Source organism: Mercurialis annua, linkage group LG4, assembly GCF_937616625.2.
Source record: "Mercurialis annua linkage group LG4, ddMerAnnu1.2, whole genome shotgun sequence".
Lineage (NCBI taxonomy): Eukaryota > Viridiplantae > Streptophyta > Magnoliopsida > Malpighiales > Euphorbiaceae > Mercurialis > Mercurialis annua.
The window spans coordinates 30250106-30274254 of record NC_065573.1 but is presented as its reverse complement, the minus strand read 5'-3'; the positions used below and the strand labels follow the sequence as shown (position 1 = coordinate 30274254).

The following is a 24149-nucleotide window of genomic DNA, read 5'->3' as shown; positions in this document are numbered from 1 at the left end:
GTCGAGATTTTATTTTTTTAACATTAAGCCTAAAAAGAATAACAAGTATTACAATTTGATCCTTTCAATTTTTAAAAATTACCATTCATACGTTATATATATTACAATTTGATCATTTAAGGCTAAACTCATCTAGAGGCCCTTATACTATATTATTTTTATTCAAGAAATCCTTGTACTATTTTTTTATTCTTCCGGTCCCTCTATTTACATAATTTTTGATTTTCATGTCATTTTTTAGTTTTTTCCAGTCGCTATACTTACAATTTTTTTGTTCTTACAGTCTCTTAAAAGGACCTGAAAATCGGAATTTTGCTAAATACAGAGACCCAAACGTAAACAATTTTGGGATAGGAGGTTCTCGAACAAAACTGATAAAATAGAGGGGTCTCCGTATGAGTTTTGACATCATTTAATATGTACATAATTCTGGCTCCATCAATGCCCATCGCCTTCATCTTCCGGGGTTGGCTTATAGGACCGTTTTGTTCTCCTGTGTCCATCATGCTACCTAAACTGATTTCACATTCTTTCTCAATCAATGGTCCATCTTTTTACCACATTCATATTTTAGCTCAAGAGTTTCTGTTCGATTCAACTACTTATGCCTATCAATATTGTGCTTTAGTATTGCACTTTTTTTTTTCTTCTTTTTCTACGAAATCAATCAAGTTTAAACACTTGTAATAGATGAAAAATTCGCTATCATGTTGATTGTTGAAAACTTAAAATTGATTTATTTTATGAATTTACAATTAGATGTGAATTCATATTTACATAAACTAAGATGTAACAATACTCGATTTGTAATTTACACACACTAAGATTATATGAGTTCATCACCAACCATACTTTTTTTTCTCCTACTATTCTATGAAAATTAGAGGATTTCATTCCTAGTCTTGTGGCGACTCGAGCCCAGGACCTCTCGGTCTTAGACGGAACACTCTTATCACTTGAGTTAGCCCATCTTGTCCACCGACCCGACTCAAATTTGAGACAATTCGATTTAAAAATGATTAAAGTGTTAATCGAGTGATATATCTAATTGTTGTTGAAAGGGTTAATGAAAGTAAAAGTTTATCTGGAGGATAGAAATAACTTTCTACTTATATACAGTCCAACCCCAACTAGATATTTATATGTGATAATTTTTTAGGTAGATTCTGTCATTTGAATGGAGAAATAAGGGCTTTTAAAAAAATACGTATTTTCGTCAAATTATTTATAAAAATATCTCTATTTTTGCAAAATTATGAGGATAACTTTTTTATATTTAAATTTTTTTACAACACTTACTTCTTTGTTATTGTATTTTTTAATGTTAATACTTTTGTTTAATTTATGTGTTTTTATGATTGTAATATATTTTAAATAAGTTGATATATGTTCAATATGATTGTTTGATAAATGTTTTTTTATTGTTTCATTACTTTTCATAAGTCATAATAATATTTTATACTGTTTTTTACTTTTTTATGTTTACTTTTCATATTGTTTTTCAAAAGGTTCCCATAATGTTTGTCACAAATGTTTTTATATTTCATTACTTCTTATAAGGTTATGCATATCCATTAAATTAAAATAGTCATGCACTATCAAATTGATAATATGACAAATAAAAAATTGTTGTTGGAGGTATCTACAACAATCTTTGAAACAAAAAAAATGAAAAGAACTTCGAAAATAATTCTCCAACGCAACGGTTGTATCACGTCTTCCGTACAAAGAAATAACAAGACATTTGTCGTGTTGAAAATATTTAATGATAAAAGTAACCAATAATTGAAGATTATCCATAGAAACGTTTATTGACTTTTTTGTAAAAGTAACATGGCATTAATCGCCGCTTAAAATAAACACTCTAATTATGATTGTCATGAGAATACTAATTTTAATCGCACAACTGTTTCAACTAGCAATAACAAGTTCATCGTTACAGTTCTTAACCACATGTTTTGTGATATATATTTGGCTTAATGTTCCAAAAAAAAAAACTCAACATTCTAACTCCTTTTCAATTTCTCCCCAACATTGTAAAGTCATCAGTTGTATCATAATCACACATTTGTATTTCAATTGTACCCAAATTTGTAAACTGAACTCTTTTTCATTTGAAAATAACAATTCAAAAAACCCTTTATAAATGATTTATTTGAACTTGTTTTCATTTAAATAATTCAAAATGAATGAGTTACTTTAACTTTTATTCCAATGGAAAAGAGGTTAATTTAGTATTTGCGATTACAATGAAAGTGAAGTGTGTGGGTTTGGGTAAATTTATTTTACAATGTCGAGGTGAAATTAAAAAAAAAGGTCAAAAGATCAAGATTTTGTGTGACACTAAGCTTATATTTTTTTCTCTTTAACATTGAAGTCATTATCAATATTGACGCAAACCACACCTATATTTGGCGAAACCTGTTATAAGATAATGATATTAATTGTTGTAGAGATCAAAGTGGCTTGCACCACAAAAAGCAATATTTTCACCTTTGAAAATAAAAACTATTCTATTCTAAATTAGATTAATTCAAAACTAATCCAATTAAAACATTGAGGTAGAAAATAATTTTTTGAGCTATATCAAAATTGACCAAAAGAAAAATTTTATTCAAAATTAAGGACAAAAAATATATTACAAAAAAATCTAAATTTAAAATATTAGAGATGTGATTTTGGCCAGAAAAAACACCTCCCAAATGAATAAGGATGAAAAAATTTACTATGATTCGAGAGGTTTTTCCAAAAAAAAAAAATACAATGTTTAAAATCTGAAAATTTGGTCAATATTTCTTAATTTTAGCAAATAAATAAATTAATAAATTATGGTCAGTAGAAAATATTATGAATAATCATATATGTAATTTTTGGTAATAATTTTTTAATATTTAAATTAATTTAGATAAAAAATTAAAATTTATTTTTTAAAATTGAACCAAACCAAACTAACTAAATACTCTAATTATTTCTCGGTGTTGGTTTGAACTATATTTTGGATTGAATTGATTTGAACATGTAACATATTTTAATGTTATATGACAAATAAATTATAACTCAAATAGTATAAATGCGAAATGGTATATATTTTGCCAAAGTCATGGTCCTATTTCCTTTCTGATTATATATATAAAAAAAGAATTGAGATTCTCTTAAATTTATTTAGAATTTGAGTGGTAATATTCACGATTTACACCGTTCATTCAAAAAAGTAAAATTTTAATTAAATTAATATAGACTTTCCATCTTACAGTAAACGATATAGATCATAAACATGAATTCCTAAAGTTCATTTGAACTTGAAAAAATTGCAATCTATAGAAAAAACATATTTCGATACGGTCGATTTCACTAAACCGACGAGTAGGCACAGATGTATCTATCAACATAAATGTTTCATTATGAATGCCGTCTTTTTGGCAGGCTTACAGTTGGGAGTAGGATCATAAGCTTAACTTAATTGTCCTAAGTCCTAACATCTAACAACTAATGTATTAATGAAGGATAGCTTACGGTAGAAAATGACAGAAAACAAAGTGAAGTCGAGAACAAACCTAAAGCAGTAAAGCCTCCATCCCTAGAAATTTGTAGTATGATTGTACAAAAAATATCACTCTGGATTAAGGTTTTAGTTAAACATTTACTATTAACTAATTAATTATGGTTCATTACAATTAATTTAATAGCAATTATAAATTTACACGATTTTTTATTAATTATAAACTTAAATTTTTGTTGTTATTTTACTATAATTTATTTTATTCAAGATTACTTTGAACCGGTTAAGAGTTCGGAACATAAAAATTTATCTACACTTTTTAATTCTATTTTTATGGGTGATTAATAGGGTTGACAATTCGTGTCATCGCATCATACATATGTCGGTAACCAATCCAAAATGGATAAATTTCTTCAACCAGAACACGGCCCGTTTAACTATCGTGTCAAAATGTCAAATTCAAACCCGACACGTTAACAAACGGGTTAACACGTGTAGAACAAGCTAACCCATTTAGTAAAATAAGTCATAATAGATCATACATTTAAAACGTTTAACACGTTTATTAATAATTGGTTTAACCCATTTAACATAATTATTTTAATTAAACAAGTATAATCAAACAATAAATCTCCAAAATAACCATACATTTGAATAACAATTAATAAATTATATTTCTTCAAAAAAAAAATTAATAAATACTATGAGTATATTTGGTCACATATAATAATTTAATTAATTAATAATTAATAAACAAACTTAAACGTGCCTTAGACGGATTTAATTTGTTTAATCCGCTATTAAACCGTCGAACCTATATAAGCTTAGTTCGAAGTGTAAGAATCTCTCGATTAGTAGTAGAGTCTGGCCACAACAATGCCGCTTCAATAGGGGCACATGCTATTTAAAAGATGAACATAATTGACTTGACACCAAAAATTGAATTTGTAATGTAAAAAAAATAGTCAAAAAGAACTCACACTTTTGCCACAGACTTAAGTGGCAATTTGCCCCTTCAACTTGCATAGGATGGGCAATAAGCCCAGAAATTAACTTTATGGGCAATTTACTCCAAAACTTGACTAATTTAAGCAATTTACCCCAAATCTCCATCCAGCTCAATGCGTGAGAAACACCGCGCCAAAGAACAATAATTTTAATTAAAGAAAATCTAAACGTTTGGTAACGTTAACTAACCTATCAGCCGTTAACTTTTATTACTCTAAACCTCAAAAAAATTCAGTCGACTTCTTCCATTCTCACAAAATCTAAAAGTTTCTTCTCTCAGTAGATTTAATATTTTCAATGTCTTCTTCAAATTCTTCTTCACAATGCACACCAAATAGAAACCCACAACTTTACTTTCCACCATGTTGCACTCTCACTAAAACACTTCTACCATCACCAGCTGAAGCCATACTAAATTGCTCAATTCCTTTAAGTTTTGTGTCCAAAAGCTCCCATACACCTGAACCAAACACCCACCAGATTATAAAACATGTAAAACATAAATCTTCTTTAAATGCGATGAAACCCATTCTCTAACACCAATATTTGACGAAAAATTCAACAAACTCAAAACTTGAGAGACCAAAAAAATATGAATCAGTAGGACTAGACTCATACATGATTGTCTTCTTTCAATATATCGCTGCTTTAAACTCTCTAAACCCAGTTGCTTCAACAAATTTTAAAACCCTAAATTGATCAATTTTTTTAAGTTTTGATAAAGACCCTAAATTGCAAAGAACAGATAAAATTGATCAACTATATCTCTCATGAATTGATAGTTTAAACCTCTCCAAACACAAAATCTCAAACCATTTTTTGAATCCTAAACGATCATCATTTTGAATAGAAGAGAAGAAACGGCAAAAGAACTAACGTCTGTTGGTCTTTGTAAACGAAGAAAAGAAGAAGAAAAATCTTAATTTTTAATTTATTTAAAACATTTCACTTGCCTAAGAGAGGGCGTGTCTTTCACGCGCCGAGCTGGATGGAGATTTGGGGTAAATTGCTTAAATTAGTCAAGTTTTGGAGTAAATTGCCCACAAAATTAATTTCTGAGTTTATTGCCCATCCTATGCAAGTTGAGGGGGCAAATTGCCACTTAAGTCCTTTTGCCACAAGAGCCATTATCCCTCTTCTCGCTTTTACTGAACATGGCCGCGTGAAAATGGTGTATAATTTGTAAGTATACGTGTAAGCCAACAAAGGTACGCACACTTGCTTTGGAGTATTTCATTAGTGAAATAGTTTCAGAAGAGCTGGCTTAAAATAAGAAGCTAGTCGAATTGATGATGCATTTAAGGTGTTCGACGAAATGCTTCAACTAGAGCTGTTACCTTTTCAAAGATTTCTTTGATTTTAGTCTCATGATGAAACCTCTCCCACGGGGTTGGTTGGCAATCTTGTTTTTGATAAATGTTTTCATACATTAATGGATGGACTTTGCAACGGTTTTAATTAAAAAATTAATAAAACAATGTGTGTTTCTACTTCTAGTGCGTGAATAGAGATAGAGAGAGGGGTAATTGATTTAAAATGACAAAGGTGTGAACTTTATTCAAGTTGAGGGGTGAATTTTAATGCTAAAACTAAAATGAAATCATTAATTATTTTGACCCACTTCTGCTCTGTTTTCCTTAAATTGATGTGAACTGCTTGTATTTTTTTTCTTCCACAGATGGTTATGATGCGCCAAGTTTCAGGCTTGATGGTGGGATACAAGTACAACACAGCCCAATAACATCCTCAGGGTAGAGATACTAACTTGCAACTTTGAAAACAGAAATGGTTACAGTTGGCAAATCTTTGCATTTGAATTGAAAATTTTAACATTGATAGATTAGGGTGGGTTTGATCAGAGACTGTATACTATAGCAATGGAGATTAGTGTTGCTTGGCTTCTTGGATTTGCTTGGATTGCTGGAATTTTACCTATATTTCTTGCTTCATTCCCCATTTCTTCTTTAAACTCTTTCCATCAATTTATTTTAGTATTGGCTTCCAGAGGCAAGATTTTGCAACCATCCTCCTCCTCCTCCTCAAGTAATGTAAGTGAAAAGAATCAAACTTTTTATCTGGGTATCTTTGTTTTCTTTAGAATAGTCATAAAAGTCGACTGGGTAATCTTTTTACCTTATGTAATTGTTTTCTTTAATATATGTTCAAGTTTGTTTATTGATTTTTTTCTCTGCTAGCTTAGAAGTTCACAGTTCCTCAAAGGTTCTTCTTGCATTTTTACTTGGTGGGTGTGGCTTGGACAACCTTTTTGCTAATCATAACTTGGCATTATGCTCATAATCTGGCTTCACTATCGGATTACTCTGCTTACTTGACTGGAACTTCTAAGTCTGGCGTATCCACAGCTGAGCTTAGTCACAGGGTTTGGCTGTCTGTTTTTCTGCTTTTATTGATGGAGGTACAGGTGTTAAGGCGCCTTTATGAGACAGTTTTTGTCTTTAACTACAGTCCTTCTGCTCGAATGCACATTTTTGCTTATCTAACAGGACTTTTGTAAGTTTCTTTAAAATTAATTCTCTTTTTTTGTTTTCATGAATGATCAGGGATAAGACTTTTGTTAGTTTATACACTATGTTGCACTTAAATTTCAGGAGTTCTGACTTTCAGCGTTTTATATCCGTTTCTGGAAACATTTCTACGGAACTCTTTATTTATAACCTCTTCTTTATAAAAATACCATTTTGATTATTTTTGGTTTTGGGGTTTCTTGTTGCAATGTTTCCGTGCTACACATAGAGATTGAAGTGTTTGTGTTTCATCACTCAGCCAATTTCTTGACATTTATAGTTGATTACTGGAGTGTTTGACTTTTTTATTAATCACCAATGCTTGTTGATTTTATACTTGAAGTAGCACAGCCTATTTCTCCATGTTGCTGGACTATAAAACTTGAGCATTTATCTAATCTTTTTAATTATTCGTTAAGCAGTTTCTACACAGCAGCGCCTTTGTCACTTTGCCACTTCTATTTCTTTGAAGCTCTACATGCTGCAGAATATCGAGGGATTGAGATGAATGTTAAAAATGAAGATGTGTCTTCTGTTGACTTTAATTGGTGGTATTACATAGAGCCTATTGTAAAGCTTGGTTGGTGCCAGTTGGCTGGTGCTGCAATATTTGCTTGGGGTTGGGTGCATCAGCGTCGATGTCATGCAATCTTGGTAGGTCATCAACTGTTGATATCTCTTCCATTTTGACACAAGTATCAGTACTTAACGACTTAATGCAATAATATGTTATTAACAGTTTTCTGAACTACCGAGTGAATGCATGGGCTTGTTTAGTCATTGATACACAATTTGTTGGACAATACTTCATATATTGGGCATGTCCAATGAAAACTATCAACACTTGGAAACTAATCAGCATTTCCGAAGAAAAGGTTAAGATTGAATCATCAATATCGGACTAGAACCTCTGTTCCATGGCCATAGTGAATATACCTGTTTGTAGTTGATTACTGTTTTCTTACCTTTTGCATCATTTCACTTTGGGATATGGAGGTCCGTTACTGAAATCACATTGTTACAATGTGTGTGTTTTTAGAATGATCACCACCGGTTGCATTTGTTTCTTACCTCTTGTTTTTTCACCTTGCAGAAATCCAATATGAATTTCTTATGCTAGCATCTCTGCAATGGAGCTGTATTTGCATTCTATATGTTTCCTAGTAAGTTTCTGAATTAGTTTTTTGTTTTTTCCAGGGATCTCTACGAAAACGTCGAGAACGAGCGGATGAATACGTAATTCCTTATGGTGATTGGTTTGAGATGGTTTCAAGTCCGCACTACTTGGCTGAGATGGTAAACACCTTCATTGTTGTTTAATGATTTTGTGTCTGATACTTTAAACATAGGATGAGTAAAGGTGTGATCGGGTTACCCATTTTTTCAGATAATATATCTTGGTCTCTTGGTTGCCAGTGGAGGCACAGACTTCACAATATGGCTACTTAATCTGTTTGTGGTAATTGCCACCAATCAATTTCTGTTTGCTTATCCTTTGTTTGCATTTACTATGCATTTTAAGCACTTTGGATGGTTATGCAGGTTGCTAATCTTGGATTTGCAGCAGCAGAGACACAAAGGTGGTACCTGCGTAAGTTCGAGGACTATCCACGTACCAGGAGAGCCATTCTTCCATTTGTCTATTAGAAACTTATAAAGCATATGGCTACAATTCATGTTAAGATCTGATTTTGAGCAACATCTTTTTTTTCGCGCCTGCGGATTAAGCTGAAAATTACTCGACGGAGAATGATGCCTAGTTTTCAAGCAATAGAAAGTAATATTTCCAGCCATTGGTCATCTGTTTATGTATCTTTGTATTTTCTTTATGCTTCATGATGTATTTATGAGGAAGTATATGATGTGAAGTTGTGAACTTTAAGCGCTAGCACATTTGAAATGGATCGAGTAGATTGTGTTGAATGTTGGGGTTGGGCTAACCTATTGCCATAAATGCTCTATCATCAGTACTGTTAGGATCGGAGCATTTTTAAATTAATAGTATTAATGGAGGATGAATGTTTTTCCATATTGGTTGTTGAAGTCTATGGATTTAAGCTGACAATGAAAAACAAAACCAAAGGCCAAAACCTAGCACTGTAACTAATAGCAATGGGGATTAGTGTTAATTGGGTTCCTGAATTAGTTTGGATTGGTGCAATTTGTTTTCATATGCATTTTATCTACATATGATATATGAACATTCCTAGAGAGATACGTTTCAGCATTTTTTTTTATGTCATTGCTTCTGAGATGCCGAGACTCTATATTTATAATCTATTCGTGTCAAAAATGTTGTTTTGCTGTTTTCCGTTTCTGCTTTTCGGTTTCAGCTATTTCTTGCTATGTAGCATTTGATTAACATGAATGATCAAGGAATAAGACTTTTGTGAGTTTTGTTTAGATTAAAGTTTCTGTGCTCCCACAAAATTCCCCCTCCAATTATCCAACAAAAAAAGCTTATTAATAAACGCATCAGTATAAAGTATCATCGGTTGTAGAAGGATCTGATTTTAATAAAAATAAAACAATGGAGGCATAATCTACATAACTAAACACATAAGCTTCAATATGAAAAGCAAACAAAAGTAGAGGGGTCAAAAATGAATTACGCCTAAACTTTATGAAAGCATCGTAAAGTTATACGTTTTGTGTCAGTTCCGTATACTTTCCTTGCCGGTTTCAGATTCTGCGCTACTGAAGAAGGTGATCGTTGACAATCCATGGCCTATCTTCAAGGACAACTCCGCAGTAATATCTTTGAACCAACACCGATTAATTACCTTACCCACCACCATAAATTCTCTACTATAAGCTATTCAAACACAGGTAGAAACTGGAAAACCAAACACAGTAACTCATAGCAATGGAGATTAGTCTGGATTGGGTTCTTGGATTAGCTTTGGTTGCTGGCATTTCACCCATTTTCCTTGCTTTGCTCCCTTTTTCTTGTTTAAATTCTTTCCATCATTTTCTGTTAGAATTTGTGATGAGAGGCAAGATTATGCAACCATCCCCCTCCTCACCAACTCATGTAAGTGCAAAATTCATACGTGCGTTTTTAAAAATGTCTAAAACGACATCGTTTTGGTCATCCAAACGACCAAATTTTTATAAAGCATAAAATACATACATTGATATAGAATGAAAAGTTTAGAAACGTTGTGTTATATGGTTACTTTAACCCTTTTTATTGTTTTACAGTACTTTTTTTTCGAGTTTCTTTGTTGATGTTTTATTTTTTTGCTAGCTTAGAAGTTCACAGTTCCTCAAAGGTTCTTCTTGCATTTTTACTTGTTGGCTGTGGTATGGACAACCTTTTTGCTCATCATAACTTGCCATTATGCTCATAACTTGGCATTATCTACTGCGGACCTTATAAGTCACAAGGTTTGGCTGTCTGTTTTTATGCTTTTACTGATGGAGGCACAAGTGTTAAGGCGTCTTTACGAGACGGTTTATGTCTTTAACTACAGTCCTTCTGCTCGAATGCACGTTGTTGTTTATCTAGGAGGATTTTTGTAAGTTTCTTAACTACTTAATTATCTTGTTTATTTTCATAATCATTTGGTTAACATGAATATAAGACTTTTGTTAGTTTATTGCAGAGAAAGTTCTCACGGCATCTCCAACAATAACCATCAAAATAGTGTGATTATTACACTAAAACTACACTGCTACAGTGTTTTATCTCCAACAACTAACTCTATTTTTCACTCTAAAAAAATATTCTCAGCATATTCCTAAACAATAAAATTTTAAACATTTTACACTTACACCCATGAACTATTCAACACTTACAAAATACATTCATATATTTATTTATAATAAAATATATTATTAATAATAATATATTTACTAAATACATTTATATATGTATTTTTAATTATGTTTGTTAATTTTAAAAATATTAATTAAATAATAAAAAACATTAAATATATTTTATTATAAAGAGTTCAATTAATTAATACAAAAAAATTACTTAATGTTACATATTTGAATTTCCGATTAAATCGAACATTCTTAATTTGGACTATATTGTAACAAAAACTAACAAATGTTTAATAATGAAATTTATAATAAAATAGAAAACCAAAAGTAAAATAGAGTTACTCTATTTTGTTCTCCAACAGTACTCTATTTTAAGGTATACTATAATAGGGTGACTCTATATATAGAGTAAAAAAATAAGATACACTATAATAGAGTTGGATATAGAGTACTGTTGGAGAGGATTTGCACACCAAATTGTTGGAGATGGCCTTAGAGTTTCTATGTTCCGCATTTCATTTTATGGAAACCGAAACTCTATATTGATTTCCGTTTCGTTGATGAATATAATTATTGAAGTTTCTGTGTTCAATGCCAATTTCTTGATTTCATTTAATGCATGGTGTTTTGATACTTGAAGTTGCAGAGCCTACTTCCCCATGTTGTTGGACTTAAAGTTGTGCATTTATCTAATTTTCTAATCATTCGGTTGCAGTTTCTATACAGCAGCGCCTCTGTCGCTTTGCCACTTGTATTTCTTTGAAGCTCTACGTGCTGCAGGGAACCGAGGGACTGAGATGAACATTAGTAAAAATGAAGAGGCGTCTCCTGTTGACATTTATTGGTGGTATTACATAGAGCCTATTGTAAAGCTTGGCTGGTTCCAATTGGCTGGTGCTGCAATATTTTCTTGGGGTTGGGTGCATCAACGCCGGTGTCATGTAATCTTGGTAGGTCAGCCACTACAGATATCTCTTCCTTTTCGACACAAGCATATGTTTCTAAACTAATTTTCTTGCTTTGTCTAGGGATCTCTACGCAAACATAGAAAACAAATGGATGACTATGTAATTCCTTATGGTGATTGGTTTGAAATGGTTTCAAGTCCACACTACTTTGCCGAGATGGTAAACACCCATATTTGTTGTTTGTTTAATGATATATTGACTCATTCATACTTCAACTATAGAATTGGTAAAGGCATGATCGACTATCCATTTCTACAGATAATATATCTTGGTCTTCTGGTAGCAAGTGGAGGCACCGACTTCACAATATGGCTCCTTAATCTGTTTGTGGTAATTTAATTTCCACCAGTCATTTTCTGTTTAGTGGTTCTCCTTTGGTTTGTATTTACTATGTATTTTGGATGATTATGCAGGTGGCTAATCTTGCATTTGCTGCAGCTGAGACGCAAAGGTGGTACCTGCGTAAGTTCGAGAACTATCCGCGTACAAGAAGAGCCATTTTGCCATTTCTCTATTAGATAGGTATCGCTACAATTCACGTCAAGATCTGATTCTAAACAACACGAATGCTAAATCTTTTTCGTGCCCGGGATGAATCTGAAAATTACTTAAGACTTGTCATGATGCCTAGTTTTCAAGCAATGGAGAGTAACATTTCCAGCCATTGCACTTTTTTTTGTATCTTTGTATTTTGTTTAACAAGTAACTTAGCTTCCTAATGTAAAATTTATCAGAATTTTCTATAATTTGAACTTTAACCGCTAACACCTTAATTTGTAGTGGATTTAGTAGCATCTATGCCTATTAGTTTTTATATTCCTTACAGAAACAGAAAGCATTACTAGTTCTAATATTTATTTATCAACTCTGTTGAATAGTTTTAGATTCTTAAACAAGAGAAATTCTTAGGTGAACCAAGTTCACCACTTAGGATTATGAACCCTCCATGATTATTTACATGAACCAATATCTAAATTGCGCATTGAATGAAACTTCTGTGATATGTGGGCTATTTTTTTATTTTTTAACTTTACTTCTTCTGGAGGGGGGATGCTTTTTTCAGCTACAGACAACACTTAAGAGGTTGATTGATAAATTGATATGTTTTTGCCATGTTCAATGAAATTAAATAAAATCTTGATCTGATGGACATTATTTAGCATTGTTTGATTCAGGTACATGCTTGATTAGCAATCATTCAATATTATGTTGAGTGATGTTCTTTTTGCTTGTTAATCTGTCTTATAAAGCATGAACATGGCATGTGAACCTGAGAAATAAATTACTTCATTGAGGCATTTTAATTAGCTTCTCACTAATGAAAATTTTCAATTCCAATGAGAAACGGAAACGAAACCAATCTGACAAGGTGAGACGGCATTTTTAATTTGTTCCTTTAACTAAACATTTGTCTATAATTATTTGACGGTTTAGGATTTCAAAAAAAATCTAACTACTATCTTTTGAATTTATCCTTTTCTAATAAATAACTTTATGGCTTGATTTACAGACTATTTTTAACTAGTAAACTTATATTGGTGTTTATTTCTGTGATTTAAGAATCCGTTTTTTTAATATGTACAACTTTGACTAAATAGACAAGTAAAAAATGGAAAAAATAATAGAAGAAAGAGTTATTTGTATATCAAAGTAGTGTTATTTATTTGTAAATAGAAATTTAGCCCTTTAACATTTGTAGCGGTTTGAGTATATTATTTAAAACATAGCATTGTATATTTCAATTTTTTAAATTTAGCTTCGGGTACGAATTGTAAAATTTAAAATGATGTGTTTAAATAACTAACAATGCAATTAAAATTTAATATGCATATAATTTTAAAAAGATGATAAATGTGGCTGAGTTGACACATAGTTGTTGCATCGTTTTATCACATAAGCTTCGAACAGGCAGAAAGTATCGATGAGCGACACAATGTGAAATGTAAAGAGGATAGAAAATGAGACGTCGAATTTAAATAATACTCCTACATGTAAATCACTGTAACAATTAAACTTTTAAATTTTATATATAAATAACTTTAAAATAAATAGTTAAACTATTTCAAGTTACTGTTGATAGTTTAAATTGAAATTAAAAATTTCACAGAAAATTGAAGTGGGAGAGATTTGAATCTTTAGGGTTTATTTTTTTTAGTTTGAACATGTTTTTGCCAGCTGTACAGTGACCTCGAAGAACCCACAACATAAACGGCTAGTTATTAATAATCTCTCTGCCAAGTGCCAACAAATTAATTTCAACGATGATATCTATATTGAGATCTGCTCTGCCACGTGACTAAACCAGACTGCTCCTCTACTTTTTTGAAGTGGTCCCCCCTCTTTACTAACATCTTTAACTCCACTCACTCTTAATCGTTGACTGAAATCAATTGGTCCCACTTTTTCATTAAGTAAAAATAAATAAGAAAGGTGAAACTGTTAAAAATAAAAATAAAATTTGGTCTCACAAATCCAAATTCAATAATACTATAAAGATCGAAAAAAATAGATACACAATGTGTCCCATAAAAATTAAAAAATAAATCACATTTAATGCTCATTAAATATAAAATTATGTAATTATTTTTACATAAGTTTACAATGTAAATATTAAATATAGTGACTAGAAAGATTCATTTTCAAAATTTGAAAAAGTATAATAAAAAATAGTAAATTATCATAATTAGTGTATTTTTTTGTACACATTTTATGCATTCCTAGAGATATACAATGAATAATAGTATTAAAAATACAAACATCAGTTTAAGCAAAATTAAAAAACAATTACAGACCTGTCAAACTAGCCAATTTGACCAATTGAAAACTGGTAGTTCATCCCATTTGGTTTCTAAACCATTGCTTTCAATATTGATTCTCATAAAACTTTAGATGGAACTTAAGTCGATGTCAATTCATTGACAAAAAAATTAAAAATCTAAAGAAGTAACAAGGTAATTGAACAAACATCCATTCAATAATTTCTAAAAAAAAATATGGAAAAGAAAAACATGCTACAAATCAGGACATCAAAACTCCACAAGTTTCGGGCTGTAAGTTTCAATGAGTTTCGGGTTGCCTTGCCGGAGATGGCTGCGTCGTAGTAGGATCAGCAGAGCTTGGAATATCAGTAGCAACACGGCAACCTTCAAGCATGAACACAATATCACCCATTGTTGGTCTATCTAAGGGGTCAGGTGCAGTGCATAATAACCCAACTTTAACTCCAAGTAAAAACTCTTCCCATTCTGATGATTCAGGGTCTAACTCTAGTAACCCTGGCTCCAACAGTTCTGCTATTTGACCTCTTTGTAACTGCTTCTTCACCCATTTCACTATATCTTCATCTTCACTGAACATTACTGGCCTTTTTCCTGTTAGTAATTCTAGCATTACTATACCAAAGCTGTATACATCCGACTCTTTTGTAACTTCTCCTGTTAGTATTGCTTCTGGTGATACGTAACCTAATGTTCCGACTCTTGTCGAACTTGATGCTTCTGCTGATGTTGTTGCTGTCAATTGGTCTATTCCGAAATCGGATAGATGGGCTTCGAAGTCTGCGTCAAATAGAACGTTTTGTGGCTTGATGTCGCCGTGAACTATGTTTGATGTGTGGAGGAATGCTAGTCCACGAGCGATTCCAAGCGCTATCAAGTGTCGCATTGGCCAATTCAGGACATGGCCGTCTTGGTGGGACGCTTCTTGGAGGAGAGTTGCGAGGTTTCCATTTGGCATGTAGTCGAATACAAGAAGTCTCTTGTCGGGTGGTCCTCCTGCATAGTATCCGCGAAGTACTGTGAGGTTTCGGTGCTTTACTTTGCTTAGAAACTCTGCTTCTTTTCTGAATATGTTTTCGTCCATCGATCCAACAGAGAGTCTTCGTATCGAGAGTACCATGCCGTCATTGTAAGAAGCCTTGAAAACTAATCCATGTCTTGTTCGGCTGAGTACATTTTCTTCGTCGAATTGCCTAGTTGCTTCGATTGTTTCTGCAAGCGTAATCCTGTTATTGAACATAACAAGCTTCGGCCCTCCACTTTCTGAACTGCCGCGACCCCCACTTGCTGTTGAGCTAGCCCTAGCTGGGCTATGTTTCTTCTCCCCGGCCGCCCTTTGTAATAGCCTTTTTCGCCACCTCAAGAGACCGAAAAGGTAGAAGCAGCAACACAATGCCAAGAGACAAGCTCCGCTTGCAGCTATAACAATCAGCAAAATCAACCGTTTTCTTCTATCCCTTTCGGCTGTATCCACACATTTCCTGTGCAATGGCTTCCCACAAAGGTCTGCATTTTCTGCGAATGCTGACTGATTGTTAAATCTAGAGCCCAGCAAAAACGGAATCTCGCCTTCAAGATTATTGCTAGACACATTCAAGTATACCAAGCTAGTAATTTGCGTAAGATTAGCTGGAATCTCCCCACTCAAGTTATTAGTCGAAAGATCGAGAGATGTAAGGTTGGGTAAATTGGACAATGAATCCGGAATGCTGCCTGACAGATGATTATGATCAAGTAACAATGTAGCTAACGAGGAGCATTGCGAGATTTCCCCAGGGATTTCACCGGATAGCTTGTTCCTTCCAACATCAAGCACTTTCAAATGCGAAAGGCGAGAGAGATCAGCAGGAATATGACCGGTAAAAGAATTTGATTGCAACTCGAGAGTTTCAAGATCAGAACAATTACCAAGCTCTGCTGGGATTGATCCAGATATGTGATTATTAGACAATGAAAGGATTACCAGTGACCTGAGGAATCCATAAGTTGAAGGAATTTGACCAGACAAGCCATTAAAACTTAGGTTCAAGTAACTCAAACCCATCAAACTACTGAACCCTTCATGAACATCACCGGATAAACTGTTTTCTTGCAAAGCAATTACTTGAAGATTCGGCAATCCAGAAAGTTCAGATGGCAGCAGACCAGATAAATTTTGTTTGCTCAAATCAAGAGTTGTCAGCCTCAACAGATTTCCCAAACTAGCCGGAATCTTTCCGGAAAAAACATTTCCACTCAAATTCAAGGACATTATTCTACTCAAATTCCCAATACTTCCAGGAATTTCACCAGAAAACCTGTTTTCACTCAGGTCCAGTGTAGTCAAATTGCTCAATCCAATAAGCTCCTCTGGCAAGCTCCCGTTCAAACGATTACCACGCAAACTTAAGGTCTCCAGCTCAGTAAGATTCCGAAAAATTGCTGGAACTGAACCAAAGAATTGATTCCCACCTAAAGATAACTCTTTCAAACCTCTAATATCACTCAAGAATGCAGGAATTTCACCTGAAAACCTGTTCCTTTCAAGATCAAGTACTCGCAACGAGCTACATTGTTTAATCTCCACAGGAAGTAGACCACTAAAAGAATTACCAGCCAATCTTAACTGTTCCAACCTCGACAAGTTTCCAATTTCCACCGGAATATCACCAGAAAACAAATTCCCCGAAAAATCCAACATTGTTAAAGAAACAATCTTTGCTAACCATACCGGAAACCCGCCAAGGATATGATTCCGCGAAAGATCCAAAACCTGCAAAGCACTAAAACAATCTCCTGACTCAGGACTACCAATCTCACTAAACCCATTAAACCCGAGCTGCACGATCCGCAACGAAGGCGAATAACCAGACACATTACAGAAAACAGACAAAGGAACAGACCCAGATAGGTTATTCTGTGATAAAGTAATAACTTGCAACTTAGGTAAAGCTCCTATAGCAGCAGGAAAAACACCTCCAAGTGAGTTACCATTAGCACTCAAATGCACAAGTGAAGAGCAATTAGCAATTGCAGAGGGTATAGTACCTACAAAATGATTATAATCCAACCACAGATACTGTAAACTCTGAAGCTGGCCAAAACTAGCCGGAATCGAACCCGAGAACTGGTTGTAAGACAGATTTATAAGCTGAAGTTGAGACATATTTGAAATTTGTAACGGGATTGAATCAAAAAATGCATTAGAAGAAAGATCTAAATAAACCAAATTTAAAGGAAGTTGGCTAATTTTACCGGACAAATTGTTCTGAGCTACACTGAGAACTTGAAGACTCGTAAGATTACTGAATTCTAACGGAAGATTACCAGAAAATGAGTTGTACTGCAAGAAAAGAGCACGTAAAAGAGTACATTTCGAGAGGGAAGAAGGAATAGTTCCGTTAAAATAGTTTGATCTAAGACTTAACTTACGTAAGAGTTGCAAGTTAGATAAATGATCAGTGAGTCGGCCGCCGAGTTGGAGATTGGGAAGACGGAGCTCAGTGACTCGGTTCTTGGAACAAAAAACCCCACGCCAGTCACATGGAGCTAAGGGTGTTGAGGAGTCCCAAGTGTTTAAAGAACCAAGAGGGTCGTCGAGATTAAGCTTGAAAGACGTTAAAGATTCGATTTCTGCAAGATTTTCAGGGCTGCGTTGCTGCTGGGTCTGCCCGGAGGACGGCGGAGATGAAGATAAAAAGAGAAAGAAAATGAAGAGGAGAAGATCCGTCATTGACATGGCATTAGCAGCAGCCATTATTAAAGAAAAGGAAGAAAAAATGGAGACAGAAGTTAATTAAAGATTGGTTTTAAAGGTTGAAGAAGATGGTGAGTGGTGGTTGGAGATAAGGTAAGTTGCAGAGGAGGAGCGTTGGGGTGGCAGAGGAAGAAAAAAGAACGAAGGTGTTGCCATGTGTTGAAGGCGAAGCAGAGTGGGTGATGAGAGTTTTAAATTTTTCTTTTTTGGTGCAGAAGGAGAGAGACCCACTTACACTAGAATAGCAACAAAATACTGCACAGAAAAATTGCAAAGATTCTTTCACAAAAAATATCAAATCAAATCAATTGGTTTGAAAAAATTACATAAAACTCCATAGGGTTTAACTCACAACAAGAATTGCATCTTAAAAGGTTCTTTAGAATGGTCTCTGGGGATCATAAAAATATGGTCTTATTTTTATAGACTAGTTTTGCATTACGTGCTATGCACGTGACTCGTAACGTAACTCGTCAATGAACATATTAGTAAATTTATTATAATTATATCAATTTTTTATTTATAATTAATATTAAATTAGTTAAAAAATTTGTAAAAATAAATATAATATATTCGGTTATTAAATTTTTTTCCATAATGAATTTATTCTTCTTTTGGTTTTATAATAACCATAATTAAATAAATTTTATTAATAATATCTTTTAAAATAATAAGATAGAAATTTAAATAATATTATATTGATCAAATACAGTATTTTAATTTTATAGTTCAATCAAACTAAAACATAGGTATTCCTACTAATTTGGAGACAATTTAGTTATTTTTTACATACTAAAAACTAAATTGGAAATAATTTAGCTACCTATTCTAATTAGGACTTTAATTACAATAGTGATTAATTAAATAGCTAATTAGTTAATGACTATAAAACCTTTATTTAGTAGTAAATTGAAAAAGATTATTCAGTAAATTTGCCTGTCCCCCCCCCATCCGTGCTTTTATATATAGTATAGATTTATTTCGACACAACACTTAAATTTAGGGGCAGTCGGTACGGTTCCAAATTTGCCGAAACCTACGGTGGCGAGCTTTTCTTAATCTTTGATTGAGCCGGAACTTTTTTTAACCATATATCAAACTTTTTTTTGACCGAAAATTTTAGTCGGTTATATTCGGTTTGGGTTTCGATTTTAAAATTTAATTTGAACTTATTTTCAAAATTAAATAAAAATCTAAATTTTTTTGATAAAATAACGAAAAAAGCTCCGAAACTTAGATTTAAAGTCAAAAAAATCCTTAATTTTTTTTTGAAAATTATGATTCGGTCGTTTTTTGGGCATTCCGGTTTTATAACCTCTCAAATCAAACCGTTAACCAAGCTCTAAACTTTTTAAAATTAGAGACTAACCAAATTGTATTCACTAAAAATCGAACCAAACAACAAACTTCAGTTTAGTTCAGTTTTTCAGTATGGTTCGGTCTTTACTCACTCCTACTTTAGATTTAGAACATTATTTTACTAAACAACATTTTATGAGTTATTATACTAATATTGGTTTTTTCACTTTTCACTTAATTTATAATATCAATGCATACATTTTTTTATTTAATTTCATTTCTTATTAAAAGATATAAATAATTATTACAAAAGAGAGGATGTAATGTAATTTCAGAGAAAAATATACATTCATTTGGTAATCTTCAGTCAATAATTAATAAAAAAAATTGGGAAAAAAATCATTAAGTATTGGAAAAGAGTATCAACTTAGGCTTGATTTATTCTTTTAAATACTTTATAAAAAAACTAAATATTTTTGTTGTTTGATTGGAATATAAAAAAAACTATAATAAGATAGTAAAATAAAATAAAAACTACTTTATATGAGATCACACCGTATATATTAAGATAAAAAGTTTAAAAATGATTTATTTTTTCTAAAAAAAATTATTGTTATGAAAGTATATTTATCTTTTCATTAATTAAAATTATTTTATTTTCACCTTTTGACAGTAAAAACAATTTCTAGAGAATATTATTTTGCTGATCAAATGAAGCCTTATATTGAGAGTCAAATGTCATCAAATAGAAATTTAGGGACTAAAGTGAAAGTTCTGCTTTTTTTTGTTTTGGCCTTTTTGAAATTTCGTTTCTCTTTGTTGAGTAATGTGGGGTTTAGTAATGATGTGTATTATATCGCCCAATAGGCTTTGAAGAACCACTTTTTCGAAACGGCAAACAATTTCATATGGGTCGAATCATTGAGTCTTGTGTGTATCTGCGTGATCTTATCCGTGCTCTGTTGTCGTTTTGCTTTTGTAGTTTGAACAAAATTAAAGGCTAAATATAGACAAACCCTTCCAGTTATTCAGAACAAACACATAAACCCTTTTAATTCTTTTTCGGCCACTTGAGCCTTTAAAAAAATTATAAAAAACTCTTTAAATTTTACAAAAAGAGCCCTTAAGCCCTTTGGATTAATTTTTAAAATATTAACCCCTCGTATTTTTAATTATTTCTGTATTTTTTTCAAGCGTAGAATTTATATAAACCGTCTCAGAACATTAAGGGTTCAACTTGGTCGAAAAACTAAACAATATATATATATATATATATATATATATATGTTGCTTTTGAATAATATAAAAAAGAAACTCTTGTATCTTATGCCTTTAAAAATAATTGTTTTGATATTTAATTTTGGGAATGAAAACCTAGTATTTATTGTTATGTATTGCTATGCTACTACAAAGATTACACGCCCATTCTCCTTTGTCAATTGATTGTCTCGGGCCTGTCCTTCAACTTGCTTATTTTAAGCTTTTATTGTCACCTAAACTTGTAATTGTATTGTTGTATGATGGTTGTGGTATAAAATTATCGAATACTCCTCTGTTTTTTATATTATCGCTTAAGATAATTTATTAATATTAAAATAAATAGCAAATTTCGAGATTAATATAATTGTCTAACTCTCTATGTGAAGCTTAATAGTAAAAAAACTTAATTTTATAAATTAAGTTGTTTATTTAAAAGATGATTTAATAAGTAGTACTACAAGCAATTCTGCATTTGGCAATACATACGTTTGCAACTAATTTTGTTTGCTGCTTAAAGACATTTTGCAGCAATAATTTTGAGAATTGCTGCCATTAGTTAAGTTATAGCAGCATTTTATATCAAATTTTATTACCAATTACTTAAGACAATGTTTTATTAGCAGCAACATGACACAATATTTTTTTTTGCTATAGGTTAATAGTTACAATTGTAGTTTTATTAGCAGTACAAATACTTGTTGCTAATTCTAATATTTCTTATAGCGTAGGGTAAATTCAAAATTCTCATGTTTGGACTTACATTATGTATATTTTTAGTTGTTGTTTTTTCTCTTACAATCAAAAAACTTCATTAAGATGACGACAACAAATAGAGGATAAGTGGCAACATGGTCAAACAAAAGATTGAGTAATATAGATTAAAGAGAACTAAATTGTAAATGTATGTTTAGAATATATGTTTCAATAAATTTGAAATTTTTACTGATGTGAAATAAGTTTAGGTGTTTGTTTGTTAAATATGCTACTTGAGACTATTAAAATTAAAAAAAAAGGTTCATTGTTGATTACAATTTAACTTTAATTTATTTATTTATATAAAGAAAAGTATCCATTTTTTTATTAGATTTTTGGTTAAATAATAATATTTTAAAAATATATCCAAATAGTTTACAAATTCAATATGAATTAAATTAAATTTTTAAGAGTAATTTGAAGTTTTAAATAAATAAATTTAAAAAATTCTATTTATTAATTTTTTAAAATGATAATATTTATTGATTTTTTTAAAATGACAATATTTATTTATTTTAAAACTATAGATGTAATTTTGATTTACTAACTTGAATATTATCATATATTATATATTTAATATACATACAAAAATAACTTATTTATAAAATTTAAATATTATAAAATAAATAAATTATTAGTTGAATAAATTTTATATTATACTAATATTTATAAGAACGTCATCAGTAAAAAATATAAATTAAATTGGCTATTTTCATTCCATATTTAGCATCGTCGGCTCTCTCTGTAATAGAATAGAAGAACCACGAGTTAGCAAAAGTTAAAATGAAGAAATTAAATATATTTTAATAAATGTATAAGGACCGAAAATAAAAATTTGCTAAATGGAGGAATCTTAAAATAAAATTTGCCTTATAATTACCTTATGTTTTGAATCAAGTGTTCACTTTTCCTTGTTCTCTGACAACATTTTTCCAACTATATCCCTTTCTACACTTTTCCTAATATATCTGACTTTTGTTTCACTACTTTTATTTTTTGCTTTGTTTTCTTTTATCTTTTTTCTAATTGGTTGCATTGGTCAAAATGCAAATAAGGGCCTGAATGTAGGTGAAAATGAAAGTGACTGAACCGGAGATGCTACCGGTTTCTGGTTCGATCGATTGAATTGATTGTTTACAGAAAATAAATTTTAAAGATAGATTAAAATTTAACCGATTAAACCGCCAATACAACAACCGATTTATTCTAGATCAATATTCAATCCGGTCCAATCAAATTGCAACAAATTTTTGAATTTTGGAATCAGACGGATTGAATAGCTGATTAGTTCTTAATTTAATTGACCAATTCGCTATTTATTAATCAATGATTAAAACGTTGTTTCAAGGTTGATAAGCTTTGATTTATGTAGGCAAGTACGAAGAGGGATATTTATGAACCTAAAATAAGATAACATAGGGCCACTGGCTAAATATGTCAATTTAGTTGGATGGGCAGTAAATTAGGTGGATTGCTGTTACACTCTTTTTGAATAATAATGCTAAAGAAAAGATAATCCATTCTAAGATTACAGAAAAAAGTTATAAAATGTGTGAAACATAAAACAATTTCATTTGTTGCAAATTTGAATTGGCTTTGGAGCTCAAAATGATAACTTTGAAATTGGATATTATGATGGCTTGCTCGCTATTTTTTTTGTGATACTCGTGCAACATCTCATATAAACGGCTAATAATCACTCAACCCTGACTTTTGAGAGTTCCATCACAAAATTCCCTTAGATATTTTAAAATGATCACAACATCTCAAATTTTCGTCCATAAAGGCCGTGAATGGCGCCGTCTCGAAAATCATAAGGTTTTGTGATCGTTTTTAAACATCATGAAGTTTTGTGATCGGAACCCCAAAATTTAGATGTCATGGATGATTATTAGCCCATATAATTTTTTAAAAGTATTTAGTATTTGTTTTATTATTTTAGATTTAGAGAAAATTGATATTCAACTCTTTATTTTAAAGAGTTTTAGCATTAAATTATATATGTGAGAAGTTAAATTTCACTTTTTTTTTATTTACAACTCATTAATATCAGTAAAATTTTAAAATAGTTTGATTATCTTTATAATATAATTTTTTTAATTTAAATAAATAAATATTGTTTAATGTATATGAATAAAATATAAATTATAAATTAGAGTCTATTACAAAAAAAATTAAAAAATATATATTCTTTATAAAAAATCTTAAGTCCATAATCTAATGTTTTGAGATTTATGAGATGATTTCAAGATACAATCATTAGATCAAGGGAGCAACATATATAATTTATGAGATGATTTTTGAGATTTTTTTAGTAAGGGAGTAACATATTCGAGCTTCCATTCGGTTAAATTTCTATACTTTTGCTGATTATGATAATTTTTGAATGTGTTGTTTTTTTTTATGTCGAAATTGAATGTGTTGTTGTTCAATCAAGCTTTTTGTAGCATTTGTTAGAGCTTCAAATATAGATTTTCGGTGATTCAAAACTTAGCTGGTTTTTTGTCGAAGTATGCTCAAGAATGAAACAAAAAACAAAAATATTAATATAAA

The 24149-nt window shown here is 31.4% G+C and overlaps 3 protein-coding genes across 7 annotated transcripts; 2 read left to right on the top strand and 1 right to left on the bottom strand.

The window, feature by feature from the left end:
* Positions 1-5605: 5605 nt before the first annotated feature.
* On the top strand, positions 5606-8955 carry LOC126677660 (polyprenol reductase 2-like). 4 transcript variants are annotated; one of them, XM_050372399.2, is made up of 7 exons: positions 5606-5715; positions 6186-6555; positions 6708-7018; positions 7455-7686; positions 8230-8328; positions 8420-8491; positions 8575-8955. In XM_050372399.2, the coding sequence occupies exons 2-7, from the start codon at positions 6385-6387 to the stop codon at positions 8677-8679; spliced, it is 990 nt and encodes a 329-aa protein (XP_050228356.1). In that variant the 5' UTR covers positions 5606-5715; positions 6186-6384; the 3' UTR covers positions 8680-8955. The 4 variants fall into 4 exon arrangements, with proteins under 4 accessions (XP_050228356.1, XP_050228359.1, XP_050228358.1 ...); XM_050372402.2 differs by lacking the exon at positions 5606-5715 and adding an exon at positions 5719-5810; XM_050372401.2 differs by lacking the exon at positions 5606-5715 and adding an exon at positions 5784-5896.
* Positions 8956-9612: 657 nt separating this feature from the next.
* On the top strand, positions 9613-12565 carry LOC126677662 (polyprenol reductase 1-like). Of its 2 annotated transcripts, none has more exons than XM_056105442.1 (6): positions 9613-10066; positions 10288-10553; positions 11519-11753; positions 11832-11930; positions 12030-12101; positions 12210-12565. In XM_056105442.1, the coding sequence occupies exons 1-6, from the start codon at positions 9899-9901 to the stop codon at positions 12291-12293; spliced, it is 924 nt and encodes a 307-aa protein (XP_055961417.1). In that variant the 5' UTR covers positions 9613-9898; the 3' UTR covers positions 12294-12565. The 2 variants fall into 2 exon arrangements, with proteins under 2 accessions (XP_055961417.1, XP_050228360.1); XM_050372403.2 differs by having other exon boundaries at positions 9624-10066; positions 12185-12565.
* A 2098-nt stretch (positions 12566-14663) lies between these two features.
* LOC126677291 (probable LRR receptor-like serine/threonine-protein kinase At4g36180) lies at positions 14664-18533 on the bottom strand. Its single transcript, XM_050371841.2, has one exon. It carries the CDS (start codon positions 18282-18284, stop codon positions 14829-14831), a length of 3456 nt encoding a protein of 1151 aa, XP_050227798.1. The 5' UTR covers positions 18285-18533; the 3' UTR covers positions 14664-14828.
* Positions 18534-24149: the final 5616 nt, after the last annotated feature.